The sequence below is a fragment of the Eleutherodactylus coqui genome, chromosome 7, assembly GCF_035609145.1.
Source record: "Eleutherodactylus coqui strain aEleCoq1 chromosome 7, aEleCoq1.hap1, whole genome shotgun sequence".
Classification (NCBI taxonomy): Eukaryota; Metazoa; Chordata; class Amphibia; order Anura; family Eleutherodactylidae; genus Eleutherodactylus; species Eleutherodactylus coqui.
Window position 1 is genome coordinate 213,407,513 of NC_089843.1, and position 18,230 is coordinate 213,425,742.

Genomic DNA, 18,230 nt, shown 5'->3' on the forward strand with positions numbered 1-18,230 from the left:
AGCCAACTTCTTGTTGACAGTTTTCCAGGACCGTTTGATTTTGACAGGGTCTATACGAACCAGGAAACACAAAGAGATCCATCTAAATATTTGCTTGGGTATATCTGCAATTCACCTGCTGAGGAGGGCTTGTGCAGGCTGAGCCTCGTGTGGTCCTAAGCTCCAACTCAAGACCTGAAGGTTGCAGGTTCAATCCCCACTTGTTTTAGGGGTAACCCCCTGAGGCCGGTAAAATGAGTACCCAGCTTGCTGGGGGCTAAAAGATGACTGGGGAAGGCAATGGTAAACCGCCCTGCAAAAACAGTCTGCCAAGAAACCACCTAGGTCCCTAGACTTAAATCCAGAAATGACGCAGTTTGACTGAATGTCCAAAAACCTGGTGCCTGACCCCCAAAGATTACCCCGTAAACATGTTAAGTTTGGAGTCTGCTTCCTTTCCATAAACTTTAGATGCACGCACTCGCTAATGAGTAACATGTAACGCATGAGCACGGCCAACATCTTGCATGGCAACGCATTAAATGTGAGTGCTTATCGGCACATACTGCAGCCACTAATGGCGCCACTGATTTTTGTACACGTCTTTGGAGACTTGCCATGTCACTCATTGGTAGTATATATTGTATCACCCGTGTCGAAGAAGAGAAAACGACCGCTGGTCTTAAAGGACCCATCTGTGACCATACAGATACAATGTATTCCATCGTTAGGATAAGCTATTTTTCCCTGTAACGAGGTTCTCTGCAACTAATAAATCATGGAATATAAACCAATAACTCTGGCGCATCCACTTTATGGGCTTGTACCTTGTACAGTATGATACAATGCTAAGACTTGGTGAACTTCGCACCCCGTCGGGAGACGTGCCGCACCTTGTAACACGCGGTGATGCGGAGACCTCGTCCGAATATTCCTGGCAGATTAATGTAGAAATTCCACTTACAACCGTGTGTTCTGCTCGTGACTTCTTACCTCCATTCTCACCGCTGTCCGTTTATGGGACCAGGAATGGCTATCTTCAGTGTGTAATGATGGGTCCTTCATGAATCGGTCGTTTCTGCTTTCACAGTTTATAGGACCTAGATGCAAATCTATTAATCTGCACAGCACATGGGTGCAGTGATACATGATATACACGTCTGCTGTCAGTCTCCACGGCTGTCCGTGTACACGTCTGCTGTCAGTCTCCACGGCTGTCCGTGTACACGTGCGCTGTCAGTCTCCTACGCGCCGCGGCTGTCCGTGTACACGTCTGCTGTCGGGCTCCTACGCGCCGCGGCTGTCCCTGTACACGTCTGCTGTCAGGCTCCTACGCGCCGCGGCTGTCCGTGTACACGTCTGCTGTCAGGCTCCTACGCGCCGCGGCTGTCCGTGTACACGTCTGCTGTCAGGCTCCTACGCGCCGCGGCTGTCCGTGTACACGTCTGCTGTCAGGCTCCTACGCTCCGCGGCTGTCCGTGTACACGTCTGCTGTCAGACTCCTACGCTCCGTGGCTGTCCGTGTACACGTCTGCTGTCAGGCTCCTACGCGCCGCGGCTGTCCGTGTACACGTCTGCTGTCAGGCTCCTACGTGCCGCGGCTGTCCGTGTACACGTCTGCTGTCAGGCTCCTACGCGCCGCGGCTGTCCGTGTACACGTCTGCTGTCAGGCTCCTACGCTCCGCGGCTGTCCGTGTACACGTCTGCTGTCAGACTCCTACGCTCCGTGGCTGTCCGTGTACACGTCTGCTGTCAGGCTCCTACGTGCCACGGCTGTCCATGTACACGTCTGCTGTCAGGCTCCTACGTGCCGCGGCTGTCCGTGTACACGTCTGCTGTCAGGCTCCTACGCGCCACGGCTGTCCGTGTACACGTCTGCTGTCAGGCTCCTACGTGCCATGGCTGTCCATGTACACGTCTGCTGTCAGCAGTAACATCAGATAGGTCCAGTAAGAGCCCGTTATTCACAGTCCAGTGCTATGCATTTGGCTGATGAATACATTCATTACTACACTATCTGGGGACTATTTTTTTTATTTTTTTTGCCCATTGCCAGATGCTTACTATTTAGTGTGCAATGCCAAAAAAAATCAGTGTCCCCTTTCCTGCACTTGAGGATTCAAATTATTCCACTTCAGCCAATGTCCCAATAGCCGTCGTTCTTGTATAATTAAGGGGTGCTATGCCTTGGTTTACATGCAGTGATTTACTTATGACCAATCATAATGGATGCTATATATTAAAGCACAAGGAAACCTGTCATAGGGAATAACAAGGGTCAGGAGCTGCCAGCAGTAACATCTGCGTTGGCTTTTGATGTTCTCATTCAGTTTCCTCCCATTTAAGGCCTCGTAATTGGCCCTATAATGTTACGACTATCTAAAATCCATCTTTCTGGGAAGTAATCCCCGTACTGTGTGTAAACTCGATAATCTATCAAACATGTTATTATAGGATATTGAGCAGGGAAAGAAGTATTTAGCCATGCTAGGACTCTGATGAGGGACGGATAGGTAAACATTAGTTTATGCTTCTGCCTATCCGGTTATTCCACATTAATGAGTTGTGGACCTACAGGCAGTGTGTAAACCACACACATGTACTGCTGCGGCTCGCTACATTGTTGCTATGTACAGTTACATCGTAAATCATGTCCATAGACAGCAACTGAGCACAAGAAACAAACATGGCATTGTGTGGCATTACTGTTGGGTTCCTTGGGCGAGTTGGCCATCAGTTTTGCCACAATCCAAGCAGCTGCTGCTATTCCTTAAGGCCCTTTTACACGGGACGATCATCATTCTAAATCGGACATTTTCCCAATGGAATTCTGAACGATAATCGTCCCGTGTAAACACATACAGCGACTGAGCGAGAATTGTTTATTCGTTCAGTCTCTGCGTGCAGAAAACTGAATGACGCGCCGTTCGGTGTAAAGGGCAGTCATTCATTAGAGAGCGAAAATCGCACGCAGCCGTAAACATCCACAATTATTTCACTGAAGGCCACATCAGGCTTATGGGTACCTTCATGAGTGTATTTGTGAAGCGTACTACGTGCACCATTTTTGCGTGCATAATATGCAGGGAGTAGCAACCATTGACATAACCTATTTGGGTATGTGTTACACGCCGCAATAGGCCATTGCAGTGAATGTGCCGGCGCAAATACGCAAGAAACCTGCATATTAGCATGCCATTTCAGTTCTCCCAGTAATGATGGTGTCCCCCCATATTGGCCCCAGTAATGATGGTGTCCCCCCATATTGGCCCCAGTAATGATGGTGTCCCCCCATATTGGCCCCAGTAATGATGGTGTCCCCCCATATTGGCCCCAGTAATGATGGTGTCCCCCCATATTGGCCCCAGTAATGATGGTGTCCCCCCATATTGGCCCCAGTAATGATGGTGTCCCCCATAGTAGCTCCAGTAGTAATAGTGTCCCCCACAGTAGCCCCAGTAGTAATAGTGTCCCCCATAGTGGCTAAAGCAGTAATGGCAGCCCCCCCATCATCATCTGTCCAGGCAGCGTCCCTACAGGCTTCCCACTTACCCAACCTGCAGCTCCGGTTCAGCTGCAACCACTACTGTTACTATCTGTGACCACCTGACTCCTCCCCTCGGTGCTGCGTACAGGACGGCACACACAGACACCGGGGAGAATAGGTTAGCGGTCACAGACTCTGCACTGCCGCCGGACCGCAGCTGCATGCTGGGTGAGTGGAGTACCTGTTAGGCTGTTGCACAGCGGGTGGGCCACATAAAATGAGGCAGCAGCCTGGATTCGACCCGCAGCCTTGTGTTTGACGTGTGATCTATGGAACTATTTATTGGTTCACCATACGGCTTCTGTCCTGCTCTAAATGACTCGTTGCTTGGCCCAGATGATGCAGACCATGACTTGTCTGCTACATTGTGAGCCTCCAGAAGATCCGAGTCCTCCTGCTCCCGTATAGTCCGGACACCCTGCCGCCTGGTTCTACCAACATGTTCTCCCACAATATCACCTTTTGAGTTAAGGCAATACTATGTAACGTGCTGCTATAATTTCCATTTGGCAGAGCTAATCATTATTTTCTTAAGCTAGTCCAAAGCGGTTATGCCTGTTTAATCCCAGGACATAACTACTATTGTGCTCTGAAAGTGCACATGTAAGTACTTTTCTCAGTTCTTCAAGCTGCCAGCTTCTCTTGCTGCATGTGTATCACAAGGAACGGCACACGGGGGTCTGTGAGAAAGGCGTATATGGCGGGTTTCACTATAGAATGCCTATAGACAGGCGCGTCGCATGACTGAGTGCAGCGTAAACATGGCTTGTCTATCATCACATACAGTACGAGCGACGAGGCTGGCCATTCATCCTATGGGTCCGCAGTGGATCAGCAATGTACACTACTTTTGAAGTGTATTTCCAGTTCTTCAAACTTAGGTTCATCTACAATCTTAAAATGCTTTATTCTCCGTATTGAAATTGTAAGTTCTGCCGATCTCGTTGATGCGGGAGAAGATCCTCCGTCAATGTAGATCTACCCTACAGCCATGCAACTGCCTCCTATGTCTGCATGCTTAACCCTTTCCAATCCACTGTCTGACGTCTAAAGACATTCTGATTGAAGGCTGTACAGCTCTGATGTCGGAAGACGTCCGGCGGGGTATTCTTACTGTAGATTTACTGGCCGCTCTGTTGTCAGGGGGCCTCTCCAGCATGTCACATACTGCAGTACTGGCTCTAGCCAGCAGATGGAAACATTGTATAATGGTAGAAAGAGAAAGCCCCGTAGGAAACACTGAATCCAAAACTGGATTGCAAAGGGTTAAGCTGGCCCTACACATGGAATAGCCGGAGTTTGGCAGACTTCACTCCAAACCGGCTTCTTTCAATGGGGAGTAAAAGTAACTTTACACGGAGCAACTGCTGTTCAGAAAAGTCCCTGAAGCGCGTGACCAGAAGTCGTTGGTTTGCTACTACACAGGACGCTGCTTGTTCGTAGGGGATCTCCATAGTCACAAGTTGTTCTGATACAAATGACTGTGACTTTATATCAGACGGAGTTGGATCAGCTGAAACCAAGCGAATATTGGTGGCCGTGTTCACACGGAGCAACTATCCTTTCCCAGTGATTGGACAAGTCGATTCTCAAAGGAACAGACATCGCTAGCTGGTCCGTTATCAGACGGCCTCGTTATACAGGTAGAAACGTCGTTGGCTCGTTCTAACTAGAATCGTTTAGTCTATCACATTCGCTGCGTAGGTGATCGAGAACGACTGACCGAGCGCTGGTTAAGCCGAACGGTAGGCGAACGAACCAACGATGGTTTTTATACCGGTATCAAGTGAACAATTCTCATTCGTCGTTCGATTGTTGGCTCGTGTTCAGACCGAATGATTATCGTTCACTTTTGCTTGTTTGAATGATTTTTTTTTTGATTGATCGCTACTTCTACAATCACCTTAAGTTGATGCCAGATGCCTCTACCCCCTGTGGGTTCACACACGGCGTATTCCCGGCGGGAATCTCGCGGTTTGGCCGCAGCGAAAAACCGCGGAATTTCCGCCGGGAAAGCGCTGCTTCAAAACCCGCTGCACTTAAAAAGAACGGACACGCTGCGGCCCGCGTATCTGCGCTGCAACGCTTGCTTTGCCGTGACGGATTTGCGGCCCCGTGTGGACGGGATTTCTCAGAAATCTTGTCTACATGGCTGGTTAATCCCGGGATTAGCGGCCGCATGCGAATTTGCCGCGGCAAAATTCCGAACGGAATTTCCGCGGCAAATCCGCCCTGTGTGAACCCAGCACCAGACTTTTCTCCTGCAGGGACAAAACATTGGCAGGTTGAGATTTAGCATACATCTTCGCTCATGGAACAGCGCAGTGCATTCTATTTCACCGCAAAATCCGCGACATAAAGGCCCTAGTGCTCTAAGGTCCCGGATATACCCGCAACCTATAGGCAATTACATTGTGTCTGGGCTGTGGGTAGCTAAGTGACGGCGCGGGAAATATAAACAAAAAAATAGGTGTACTGCGTATGACCGCCCATGTGAGTGCACGTCCATACGCAGTATATTATGTGGCCATTCGCAGGGTCACGGCTGGGCTCGCAGTAGGAATCCACTGTGGACCTCCGCAAGCGGATTCAAGAGTCCATCCGTTTGAGCCCGGCAAAATAGAGACCGCTGAGATTTTTCTTCCGCTGGCGGAATATGCAATTTGTATCCTTAAGTGTGAACGAAAAAGCGAAAGTATATGCTATTCAATGCCTGCATTTTGCCGCCGCTCCTCCGTTGATCTGAAATTGGAAACCGCCCGTGTGAGCCTAACCCTGACGCAACTCCTTACTGCATCATCTTGGTTTGTTCTTTAGAGACTGACTGGTGTCTGTTTTTCAGCAATTCTTCGAAACTGTTGTGAAGATTAAAAGAGGTTACATCAGTAACATAAGAAACAGGCTTATACTTGCCTCTTCCTGCACCCGACGTGTGCCACACCACTGCTCGGTCCTCCTCTCTTTGTTTACAGCCTACAGTCCCGCCTGGCTTACGGGATGTTGCAGGCACTGCAGCCAATAGCAGCGGAGCGATCGATTGCTATGACGTCCCGTGAACCGGCTGGGGCAGCCTGTGGACATTATGTCAGAGGGGTGATCGGAAGTGGCGGCACAGGACATGGCAGTAGCGGGTAGAGGGGAGTATATGTCTATTTACTATGTTACTGGAATGGATTTTACACAGGAGGTTGAACTCTGACAACCCCTTTAAGAATCCTTGTACATGTAACAATATGCTCCAGTAGACCAATGGTCGTCTACCGGCCCTCACCTGTTTGTCCTACATAGAGAATCATCGCTGTTGGCAGCAGAAATCTCGTCTACATGGCTGGCTAATCCTACATACTGTATATTTAATTTTCTGTTCTCTCTGAGCTGGTTGGAGGAATCTGTTATAGTTCTGTCTTTTATACACTGGGGCACATGGAGAAAACTGCAGATTCTGCTCCATACCGTTCTGTAAGAGACACATAACATCATGGAGGATATTAGAGAAGTCACGAGCAGTGTATATGTGAATGAGTAACAGTAATTAGCTCCTCAGCACTTCTACCACTACCTCTGTGTGTGTCTGCTTCTTTCCTGTTTCTTCACTTCCTCTTCTCTAGAACACCCCGGCTAACCAGCACTTTAGAGGGACTTTTCAGTAAAAAAAGTATCATTTAATTAAAGGACTTCACACTTTTTTTTGCTAGTTGACACATATAAGTCAGTGGCCAATTAACATAACAAGTGGAAGAGCAGATGTATCCAGATTTCTATTGGTTGTGAGCCATTTCCAAATAGAACATGTGGTCATACAGTTTTGAACCTTGTACCAAGTTCTAGTAATGCTATGACTTCCCTGGCGTCATATACGCCTGTATCCGCAGCACCAGATGTGTCTTCTGAGCTTTTGGTTGAGGAACTCGGAGGAAGAGATTCATCAAATTATCATCCGCAGAGATTGAACTGTAATTACAGAGAATACCACAATCCAGAGTTCGGGACCTTCTCTGTCTGGCAGATGGGGCCAGAAACTCTACATCTGGACATTCTAGAACCCCCAATGTAGAATATGCCAAAGTATCAAACTTCTCGCTTTGGATTCGCTCACTTTCTTCCTTTTTTCTATACTTTTTCCAGGATGCAGCTATTTCTCCACAACAGCGGGAAGAGGTGATCCACTGGTTGGCCGAACTGAAACATCAGTTCCACGTTTACCCAGAAACCCTTGCTCTGGCTATAAGTATTTTGGACCGGTTTCTGGCCTCTGTAAAGGTGATCCCTCACATTGTCTACTACTTCAGCTTCACAAAGTGCACAAATCAGTAACACTAAAGTATCATTCAGTCCTTAAAACTTGCCAAGTGTGATCCGAACCCCCCTCACCCCCCCCCCCCCAGAAAAAAACAAACTATGAATGAATACACTAAATAGCCACTCTATTTCCCACACCCTTACTCCATCTCCACCAGCCTGAACTGTTGACACCTGACAGGAAGGGGTCATCGGTTCATGCTGCTTGTGTCAAATTTTGTCCCTAGCAGATAAGTGAGGCTCTGCTGCCTAGGACCCCTTGCTGATGAGCTGTTCACAAGGAGTGCTTGTGTACTGAGCTGATTTCTGCAGTAAGCAAACAGCTCCGTTCCCATTGCAGTGGCCAGGCTTGGTATTGCAGCCAAAGTTCCCATAATGCCAAGCCTGGCCACAGCAGTGAGACCAAAGCAGTTAACATTTTCGCCAGGCCTCTCTTCATGCTGCTGCGCTTTTGCCGCACCTAGTAAAGGCCAGTTCTTAGAGGACAGAACCCGGGGATACACTCTCCAAAAACACGAAATGTTCTGCTATCTACATTCTCAAGTTAATTAGCCCAGTTTTTTTAAAAGCTGTCAACTAACGACCCTGTTAATCACTGAATGACACAAAGTCCATCTGATATAAAGATGACTGAGGGCGGCTTCACACGGACGTATTTGCGCGTGCAATACGCACTGAATAGAACCCATTGACTTCATTGGTATAGTTCACATTGGCACTCGCATTTCGGCCGCTCAAAAAAAGCTAGAACATATTTTATCATTTGCGTATTTGCGCACCAAATGTCCCCACTGGGGGGCGCACAAATGTGTGTGCAATATGCAAGGACATGCGTGAAACCTTGCGTAATTCCGCTGGAAAGAGAGCGCATCTGGAACTAATTAGACTAATTAAGCATTTCAAGTCCTTGTGTCCCGTGCGCAGAAGGAACATGCCCTGCGGGCAGAACCATTGCAGTGGGAGACGGCGACACACGTGCAAAAATGCCGTGTTCATAGCGCAAAATGTTGCACTGAGGCGTGTCCAATTGTGTATACGCCCGTGTGGAGCCACCCTTGAAGACGTCTGTGAATTCTTGCAGTCCCATGTCGCCTTAATTGAGTTAATTTTTGGAGATCATTCAGTATACTGGGATGAAATCTGAATATTTAAACTAATTCCCATTAAAAGTTAGTATGTCCCGTCCTCGTCTGTTATCGCTGCGGGGGAGACGGTCTTCGCTTCCCATAGCGATCAATCGCAGCTCAGCTTTCATTTCGTACTCTGACTTTGAAAAATGAATGCTGCTCTGTGATTGGTTGCTATGGACAACAAAGATACGTTTTAATTTGGACCGTTTTCTGAATCTCCCTATGTTTTTACTTACAGGCCCATCCAAAATACCTGAGGTGCATTGCAATCAGCTGCTTCTACCTTGCCATCAAAACTGTTGAGGAGGATGAAGTAAGTTTTTGTTTCTTGCTACATTTTCATTTTAGGTTAACTGTAGTCGCCATAGTAACAGAAAAGGTCATGCATTTGCCACTTTACGAAGAAGATTTTAAGCTTCAAGATATTCGGGCCGGTGTGCATGGGGATATGGTACTCCTTGTCTGGAATTGTAGAAAGTGTTGTCTTCAGATGTAAAAGCTGGGGTGCTATATGTGGGGATTAGATGGACGGTCTTGCCACTGGAGATTCTAAAAGTGGTTCCCCCCCTTTGGCCTATAAGAGGCTCTCGGAGGCTCCTTGTGTGTAGTGAGCTCAAGAACTCTACATGTGTGCTATGGGGCCTAAAAGGACTTCAAGCAAAATTTCTGTTTTGAAAGACACCGACTACTCCTTTCATTTTGGGCCCCGTTGTGGACTCAGATATAACATTAGGGCCACAATGGGTATATTTCGGAACACGGGAGAAACAGGGGTATCCATTTTGGGGTGTAAATCCTCGTTTTCATGTAAACTATAGGACAAAAATATGTCTTTAAAATGACAAATTTGCAAAAATATGAAATTTTACTTTTTCTCCTCTAAATTGAATTAATTCCTTAAAAACAAATGTGGGGTCAAAATACTCATGACACCCCTCAGTGAATACACTAAGGGGTGTAGTTTTTAAAATGGGGTGACTTGTGGGGGTATCTATCATTTTGACTTCTATGAGCCTTTCCAATCTTGGCTTGGTATAGGAAAACAAAGTGTTCCTCAAAATGCTAAAAAGTAATGTTAAATTTGTACGTCTCCTAAATGGTTAAAAAAAAACCGAACGTTTCTCCAATGTGCGTCCAAAATAAAGTAAACGGATGGAAATATAAATCTTAGCAAAAATTTCTATATTATGTTTGCACATATTTAAGATATTGCAGTTGGAAATGTGAAAAAATGACAATTTTTTTTCAAAATTTTCCCAATTTTGGCGCTTTTAATAAATAAACACTAATTCTATCGGTCTATTTTTTTCTGCCTAAATGAAGTAAAACATGTGGCGAAAAAACAATGTCAGAATCGCTTGGATATGCAAAACCTTTATGGTGTTTTTCCATGTTAAAGTGACACGTGTCAGATTTGCAAAATTTGGCCTGGTCATTAAGGCGCAAACAGGCTTGGTTACTAAGGGGTTAATATTTTTTTGTTTTCCAATTGGAGTAGTGTTTTTTAATCTGCGTTATCTTCCTCCTGTAGCGGATTCCTGCCCTCAAGGTCTTGACGCAAGGAAGTTCCTGCGGCTGTTCTCCAGCTGAGGTTCTCAGGATGGAGAGGATTATTCTGGACAAACTGAACTGGGACCTTCATACGGCTACACCTCTGGATTTCCTTTACATTGTAAGTATATTTTTGGCAGCTGATTTAATTGATATTTTGGAAAGGAAAGTCAATGTTTTTAAGAATGTTGGAAATGTTAACCCTTTCCAATCCACTGTCTGACGTCTGAAGACATTCTGATTGAAGGCTATACAGCTCCGATGTCAAAAGACATCCAGCAGGGTATTCTTACTGTATATTACTGGCTGCTCTGTTGTCGGGGGGCCTCTCCAGCATGTCCCATACCACAGTACTGGCTTTAGCCAGCAGATGGCGCCATTGTATAATGGCAGAAAGAGAAAGCCCCCTAGGAAAACCTGAATCCAAAATTGGACTGCAAAGGGTTAAAGGGGTTTTCTAAGACCCTCTATCAAGTTAGTTAAAGCCAGGGATCGTTTTAAAGCAATAACCCACCAGTTCATTCTGCCCATCTTTAAGAATTGCTAAAGTGGTCAACCCCTTTAAATATTGCCTTGAACATGGAGAAAGATTTAGCTTTACTGGATAAATGGTCAGAGGACGGAAACTGCAGTTCAATGTTTCCAAATATAAAATAATGCACTTGGGTAGAAGAAGCCCTCGGAATAAGCATCGACTCGGCTGTTCTGTATTATCCAGGACTTCAGAAGAGAAGCATTTAGGGGTTCTCATTTCTGACCGCCTTAAAATGAGCCCACAATGCGATCAAGCAGTAAAGCAAGCAAGTAAGATGCTCAGCAGTAAGGGCTCACGTCCACGGGCTGATTTGAATTGCGCAATCCGTACAGAAGATCCGCAAGTCAAAGTGCCCACAGGGAAGCATTGGCATCCGCAACTGTATTTAAGCATGCGGATTTCAATTGCGGACCTCCCGCTGCAGAAAAAAAAAACATGCTCCATTTCAGTGCGGATTCCGTGCATGTGGGCTCAATAGAAGTCAATGGCAGCGGGCGATCTGCAATTCAATTGCGGATGCATTGCAAATTTGAAGGTTAAAATCAATTCAGGAGGTGGTGAAAAGGCTGGGAGGTGAGGTTGCAGATTTTACCATTACATCCGCGATCACCCACAAATGGTTTCCGTAGGGCTCCTGCTGCGGAATCTGATCCGCCCGTGGACATGAGGCCTTAGAGGTATCACCAGTGGAAAGAGAGAGATTGTGATCCTGCCGTATAGAGCTGTAGTATTCCATATCTGGAATATTCTGTTCACTTCTGGAGACCCCGCCTACAGAAAGACATTGATAAGATAGAACAAGTCCAAAAACTAACTACAAAAAATGGGGGAAGGTCTCAAAATAAAATGTATCAGGAAAGACTTAAAAAAGACTTTAAAAACTTACTTTGAAAGAACATGATGGAATCCTGTGTATATGTATAAGGTATAAATAAGGATCAGGACAGAAGTGTTTTGACGGAAGCTAAACGCTAGAACAAGGGGATACAATCTGAGATTAGTTGTAGGAACATCGGAAGCAACGTCAGGAAATATTTGGAGTAGTTGATGCTTGGAGCAAACTTCCAACAGAACGCCAATAACTAAATGAAAGCGTGCCTGGGATGAGCTTAGATTTATCCTACGAGGAATGAAAACGAAATAATATAAGGGCGGACTAGATGGCCCATGAGAAAGTTAGATATACCAGCAGCACTCAAAAAGAGAAACTAACCCAATGGGATGAGGTGGGCCCAAATGCCAAGCCCCACAGGGAACCTGAACCCTGGTTCCACGAACAGTCCATAAGTAAAACGGAAGAATGTGGCAGCATACGTACGGTGCAGTATCGGTAACAGAAAACTTTATTTCTCCATGCTTAGACAGACAAGCGACGTTTCGACCTTCCCAGGTCTTTATCAAGCTTGACCTTACCGTAGGCATGCTTCCACATTCTTCTGTCTTACTTCTCGATGGTCAATGAGGTCTTCTTCTGCCGTTAAGTTTCTCTTTATAGACTCTAGACTTGAAGGGGCTTAAAAAAAAAGTAATCCAGTAGATTTGTACACCAATTTGTTTCCTATTGCAAATACTTAAATGCTGTAAGGATTCTTTCATCTCCAGCATTAATCACCTCTTTTATTTAGGACTGTAGATGAGGTTCCATGCCAGCACCGCCACAAACTATGCATCAAAGTAACATCTTCATGTTTGAGAATGTTGTCCCAGTTACCATCTTTTATTCTTTCTCTTGCCAGTTCCATGCCATTCTGCTGACTACCAGCCCACAATTGTTAGACAGTATGCATGAGGGGATCCCATCACAGCACGTAGCTCTGCTCACCCACCAGCTCCTACAGTGCACCGCCTCTCACCAGCTCTTGCAGTTCAAGGGCTCCATGTTGGCACTGGCTGTTCTCAGCTTAGACATGGAAAAACTGCTTCCTGATTGGCTTGCTCTTACTATCAAACTGCTTCAATCTGCACAGGTGAGCGGCATGTTTTGGGTCTTGGACCTCTCAACTTGATAGCTCAGAAATGGTTATAAAAAGTGCTTCTTACAAGATCAACCTACCAAGTGGGAATACCACTAGAAAGATAAATGTTACCAATTAGAACTAGACGAGGGCCAAACTATCGTGACCCCCATATTACCACTACAGTCATACTAAAAAAAAAACTTATACAAAGACCTATATTGCCCTCTTACAGTCACCATAGACACCAACTCTTCACTCTGCAGACTGTGTAAGTGATTACAGTACTGTTATATCCAGTTATCACTGGTGATGTCTCTTCTGACTGGGTATGGATACATAATAGAAACATGAATGGAGCAAAGCCGGGTGGTAGGAATGGCCCAAAGAAAAGGCAAGGCCCTTATGGGTTTGAGGTGTACAAGTACTTCTGGAGCACTGAATTAAGCCACTAGTTTTTTGTCTTTTGAATGGGGTCGTTCACTTTCTCTTCTCTTTTCTTTTCCATCTGACCCTGACCAACATGATGACTTCTGATCCCAGCTCGTGTCTGTAAAATTTGACACACATGCATCCTTGATTTAGTTTTCCAGCCACCTAGCTTCATTTTTCAAAACTCTACATAGTTTCCCCATCCATAGTGCCACAGATGGTAATAATGCGACCTATGGTGCCCAACAGCCTAATAGCATTCCCCTTTTTGTGCTCTCCGTAGACCTCACACAATGTGCCACTTTTAGTGCCCTACAAACACACTGTAGAAGTGCCCCCACTCAGTAATAATGTGCCTCATGAGCTCCATTTAGTAGTAATGCCCTTTACATACACAAGATTGACCCGATGTTTGCTACGCAAACATAAACTGTTTCAAAAGTGGTGGTTGTGAACTTCTAAATCTGCTTGGTTAGGTGATTGTTTAGAGGGTCACTTTTTGTATTTGGAGCAGATATCTAATATAAAAAAGCCTACAGGTCTCTGCCTGCCTGGCTGCCTTTGTCTCTGCCTGCCTGGCTGCCTTTGTCTCTGCCTGCCTGGCTGCCTTTGTCGCTGCCTGCTTGCCTGCCTTTGTCGCTGCCTGCTTGCCTGCCTTTGTCGCTGTCTGCTTGCCTGCCTTTGTCGCTGTCTGCTTGCCTGCCTTTGTCGCTGTCTGCTTGCCTGCCTTTGTCTCTGCCTGCCTGCCTTTGTCGTTGTCTGCCTGCCTGCCTTTGTCGTTGTCTGCCTGCCTGCCTTTGTCGTTGTCTGCTTGCCTGCCTTTGTCGTTGTCTGCTTGCCTGCCTTTGTCGTTGTCTGCTTGCCTGCCTTTGTCGTTGTCTGCTTGCCTGCCTTTGTCGTTGTCTGCTTGCCTGCCTTTGTCGTTGTCTGCTTGCCTGCCTTTGTCGTTGTCTGCTTGCCTGCCTTTGTCGTTGTCTGCTTGCCTGCCTTTGTCGCTGTCTGCCTGCCTGCCTTTGTCGCTGCCTGCCTGCCTGCCTTTGTCTCTGCCTGCCTGCCTGCCTTTGTCTCTGCCTGCTTGCCTGCCTTTGTCGCTGTCACTCTTTCTGTCACTGCTCTCTCTCTCTTTCTACCGCTTGCTCTCCTTCTGTCTCTATCTCTCTTTGTCTCTGTCGCTCTCTCTCGGATTCTCGGTGTCTCTATCGCTTTGTTTGTTTCACTCTTTCTGTCTCTATTGCTCTCGCTATGTTTCTCTATCACTCTCCCTTTTTGTCTGTCTCTCTATTGCTCTCCTTCTCTCTTGTGCCCTCTCTTTCACTCTGTCTGTCTCTCTATCACTCGTCTCTCTGTTGCTCTTTCTGTCTGTCTCACTATCTTTGTCTATCGCGCTCTCTCTGTCTCTCTATCGATCTTTCTCTTACTGTCTGTCTCTTTCGCTCTCACTCTCTCTCTATTGCTCTCTATCGCTGTCACAGTCTCTATTGCACTCTCTGTCTCTATCGTTGTGTCTCACAGTCTCTATTGCACTCTCTGTCTCTATCGTTGTGTCTCTGTCTCTATCGCTCTCTCTGTCTCTATTGCTCTCTCTGTCTCTATTGCTCTCTCTGTCTCTATTGCTCTCTCTGTCTCTATTGCTCTCTCTGTCTCTATTGCTCTCTCTGTCTCTATTGCTCTCTCTGTCTCTATTGCTCTCTCTGTCTCTATCGTTGTGTCTCACAGTCTCTATTGCACTCTCTGTCTCTATCGTTGTGTCTCACAGTCTCTATTGCTCTCTCTGTCTCTATCGTTGTGTCTCACAGTCTCTATTGCTCTCTCTGTCTCTATCATTGTGTCTCACTGTCTCTATTGCTCTCTCTGTCTCTATCGTTGTGTCTCACTGTCTCTATCGCTCTTGGTTTTGGGCCTCAAAAGTGTAGCTCCTGGCCTTGGCAGTCCATGCTATACTGATCCCCCGCTGACTTCTGGATAGTGTGGTTACGATTGCTCTTTCCAGAAGTTAGTGGGTGACCAGTCCGATGCAGAGTGACACCGCATGGTGTATCTGGGCAAAATATGGCCGAGATGAGGTGACCAAGAGGATGAAAACAACCGAGAACAGCTGGGCTATGCAGTTTCTACAACTCCCATAGAAGTCAATGTGCATTATGGAAACTGCATCACGCATAGCTACTCTATATCTGTAGCTCCCAAGTTACATTGTAGTTTGCTGTGCAGTATATTGTCGGCGTAATCCCATTGACTATCATGGGAGTTATGGAAACGGCATAGCGAAGACGGCTCCTGGCTTGAGGTGGGACCTGCACCTACTGGACATGTATGGCATATCCTGTGGATATACCATAAGTCCCAAATGGGAATACCCTTTTAAATCTGTCTGTGCAGGGGATTTGGAATTCTATACAAGAAAGATTAATTTAAGAAATTGTTGTATTTTGGACAAATTAGACCATAATGATTACTATTAAAACTCGATTGATCGTGCAGAAAAATGATCATTTTTATTTGGCAGCCAGTTCCATGTAAATGCTAGTTTACATTAATAGTATAATGGGGCAGATTTATCAAAACTGTCTAAATGCAAGCGTGTCGTTGTTGCCCATAGCAGCCAATCGCATTGCAGCTTTCATTTTACTACAGCAGTTTAATAAATGACATTTTTTGATAAATGAGGCCCAATGTGTTGCAAAGTCTCGGCAATGTACAGTTTTTGTTTTAATGATGCAAATGTGGTGATCCCAATCCTTCCGTCAAGGACCATTAATATGTGGTTTGTAAAGAATAAGCCAACACTTCTTAAACGGATCCGTGGCGAGTCGCATCGCTGATACATGTCCTCTTGGTTTCTTGCAGATGGATAGCACCCAGCTGTTTCTCTGTCGGGAAGAAGCATCACGGCACCTTTCTCCTCTGCAGGCTTCCTTGCCTCCCAACACTGTATATGTCTACAGTCCCCTCAAGCGGACACTGGTGACCTGCAACAGAGGAGAGTACCTATTCCGTCCCTCCCCTGTCCCAGGCCCCAGAGTCTACCACAAGGGCAAAAGCACACCAGGATCTCTTATGAAGGGAGCGACCTACTTCTACCAGCGTCTGGCAGCTCCTGGAGCTTGCAAGCAGGCCTCCGCTAAGAGAAAAGTGGAGCAGATGGAAGTCGATGACTTCTACGATGGGATCAAGAGGCTTTATAATGAAGATAGCACTGTGGAGGTTGGGAGCATGGAGATTGCTACATGTAACGGCAGTCTGCCCAGGCAAGAGGGCAGTATATCCCCTTGCCCCCAGTTGCAAGCAGTGTCTGTCATGTAATAGCACTTGCAAAAACAAAAAAAACACCCCACCCACACATTATAAAGTCACATGCTAGATTAGATTCCATTGACACTTTCCGAATTGTGGTTGGGTACCGCTGTCAGTGCAGTGCATTGCAGGCCGCCTACGCAAGGAATGGTGCTCAAACAACACTAATAGCTATAAAGTGTAGTAGTCAAAGGCCATGCCCTACCAGCTCTGGACAGAGGTCTACAAACCCTGCCTGATTTTTTTTCATGCTGCTGAATCTTGTTCCATCTCTCGTCATTTTTAAATAAAAAGCTTTAAAAAAATATAAAATGAAAAAGCGACAGAAAACAAAAAGTAAAAAAAAAAAAATTTCCAAAACAACCAAAAACATTGACAAAAAAATAAAAAAAATTAGCAGAATTGTTTAACCTTCTAGTGTTGTCAGTTCCATTGTGTTCTGCCGGTAGATCTACTGTATTTTGTGCACCTTGACATTTTCCCTGCAAGCCTGTCCTATCTTGTGTTCTAGACTTGTCCTTCGGTAGAGGCCGATGTCTCGGCTTGTGCAGCGCTTCACTTCTTCATTTTCCTCCTCACGCTCTTGCTTTCTTGTGAAAACTGACCTTACACTAAAAAGATCTTCATCCTTATCAAATTAACAGACAAAACAATAGTTAGGAATGGGCCCGCTCCAGCGTCGGGTCTAGATACTCTCGGCTTTAGTGGGTTTATATATGACGCCTACGACACAAAATGATTGGTGTTTAATTAGCTCTAGAAGTGGCGTCCTTTGCTGTCATTCCAAGCATTGGGCCCTGCAGTTCTCTGCTTGTAGTGAGCCGAAGATGTGTATTCTTGCAGTCCTTGTGGCGTGATTCCCCTCGTAGGTCTGCACCCACCGGATCATTATCAAACATCTCAAATGTTAGGAAATATAGAAAAAAAAAAATCGGCTTTAATTCGTATTTGCGTTCAGAGAGCATCAGGATACAACCATGCCTGGTTAGGAGTCATGTTAGCATATTCTGCACTCAGGATTTCCTCATTTTCCCCCTGGGACAGTGTTTTATATAGAGTTCATGAACTTGAGAAAACTTGGAATAGATAGCAATACCTTTTCTGTGTCCCAGCATGCATATTTATACTTTCTGTAAACCTGTCTTACACAACAAGCTACTTTTTAGAGATCACTGCTCAACCTGGAGCAGGCATGGCTGACGGAATCTAACTCCCATGTAAGTTTTACCTGGTTGCAATAAAGTAAAACTGCCCTATCTGTCTCTTCTGGTTTATTGTCTAGGAGTGAGGGGGATTTATCTTAACTTGTGTGCCTTCATTTTGAAAGGGATACAAAGTGTAGAAACTACCATGCACTATAACCCCCCATTTTCATTTATTATATCATATAAATAGGTAGGGAAATTAAGAAATCTGTAAAGCTGGGTCTACACGGGGCCGCCAATCCGTCACGGCAAAGCTGGATGGAACGGGTGTTGCGGTACGGATTCAGAATATGCAGCATGTCA

At 45.9% G+C, this 18,230-nt stretch overlaps 1 protein-coding gene across 1 annotated transcript in view; it reads left to right on the top strand.

Moving 5' to 3' along the window:
• CCNI (cyclin I) overlaps positions 1-17,980 on the top strand; it is a 40,948-nt gene extending 22,968 nt beyond the window's left edge. The window contains exons 3-7 of the mRNA XM_066574338.1: positions 7,652-7,786; positions 9,194-9,268; positions 10,487-10,627; positions 12,778-13,008; positions 16,276-17,980. Coding sequence (XP_066430435.1) covers positions 7,652-7,786; positions 9,194-9,268; positions 10,487-10,627; positions 12,778-13,008; positions 16,276-16,731 — 1,038 coding nt within the window. The 3' untranslated portion in view covers positions 16,732-17,980. The remainder of the gene's footprint in view (positions 1-7,651; positions 7,787-9,193; positions 9,269-10,486; positions 10,628-12,777; positions 13,009-16,275) is intronic.
• Positions 17,981-18,230: the final 250 nt, after the last annotated feature.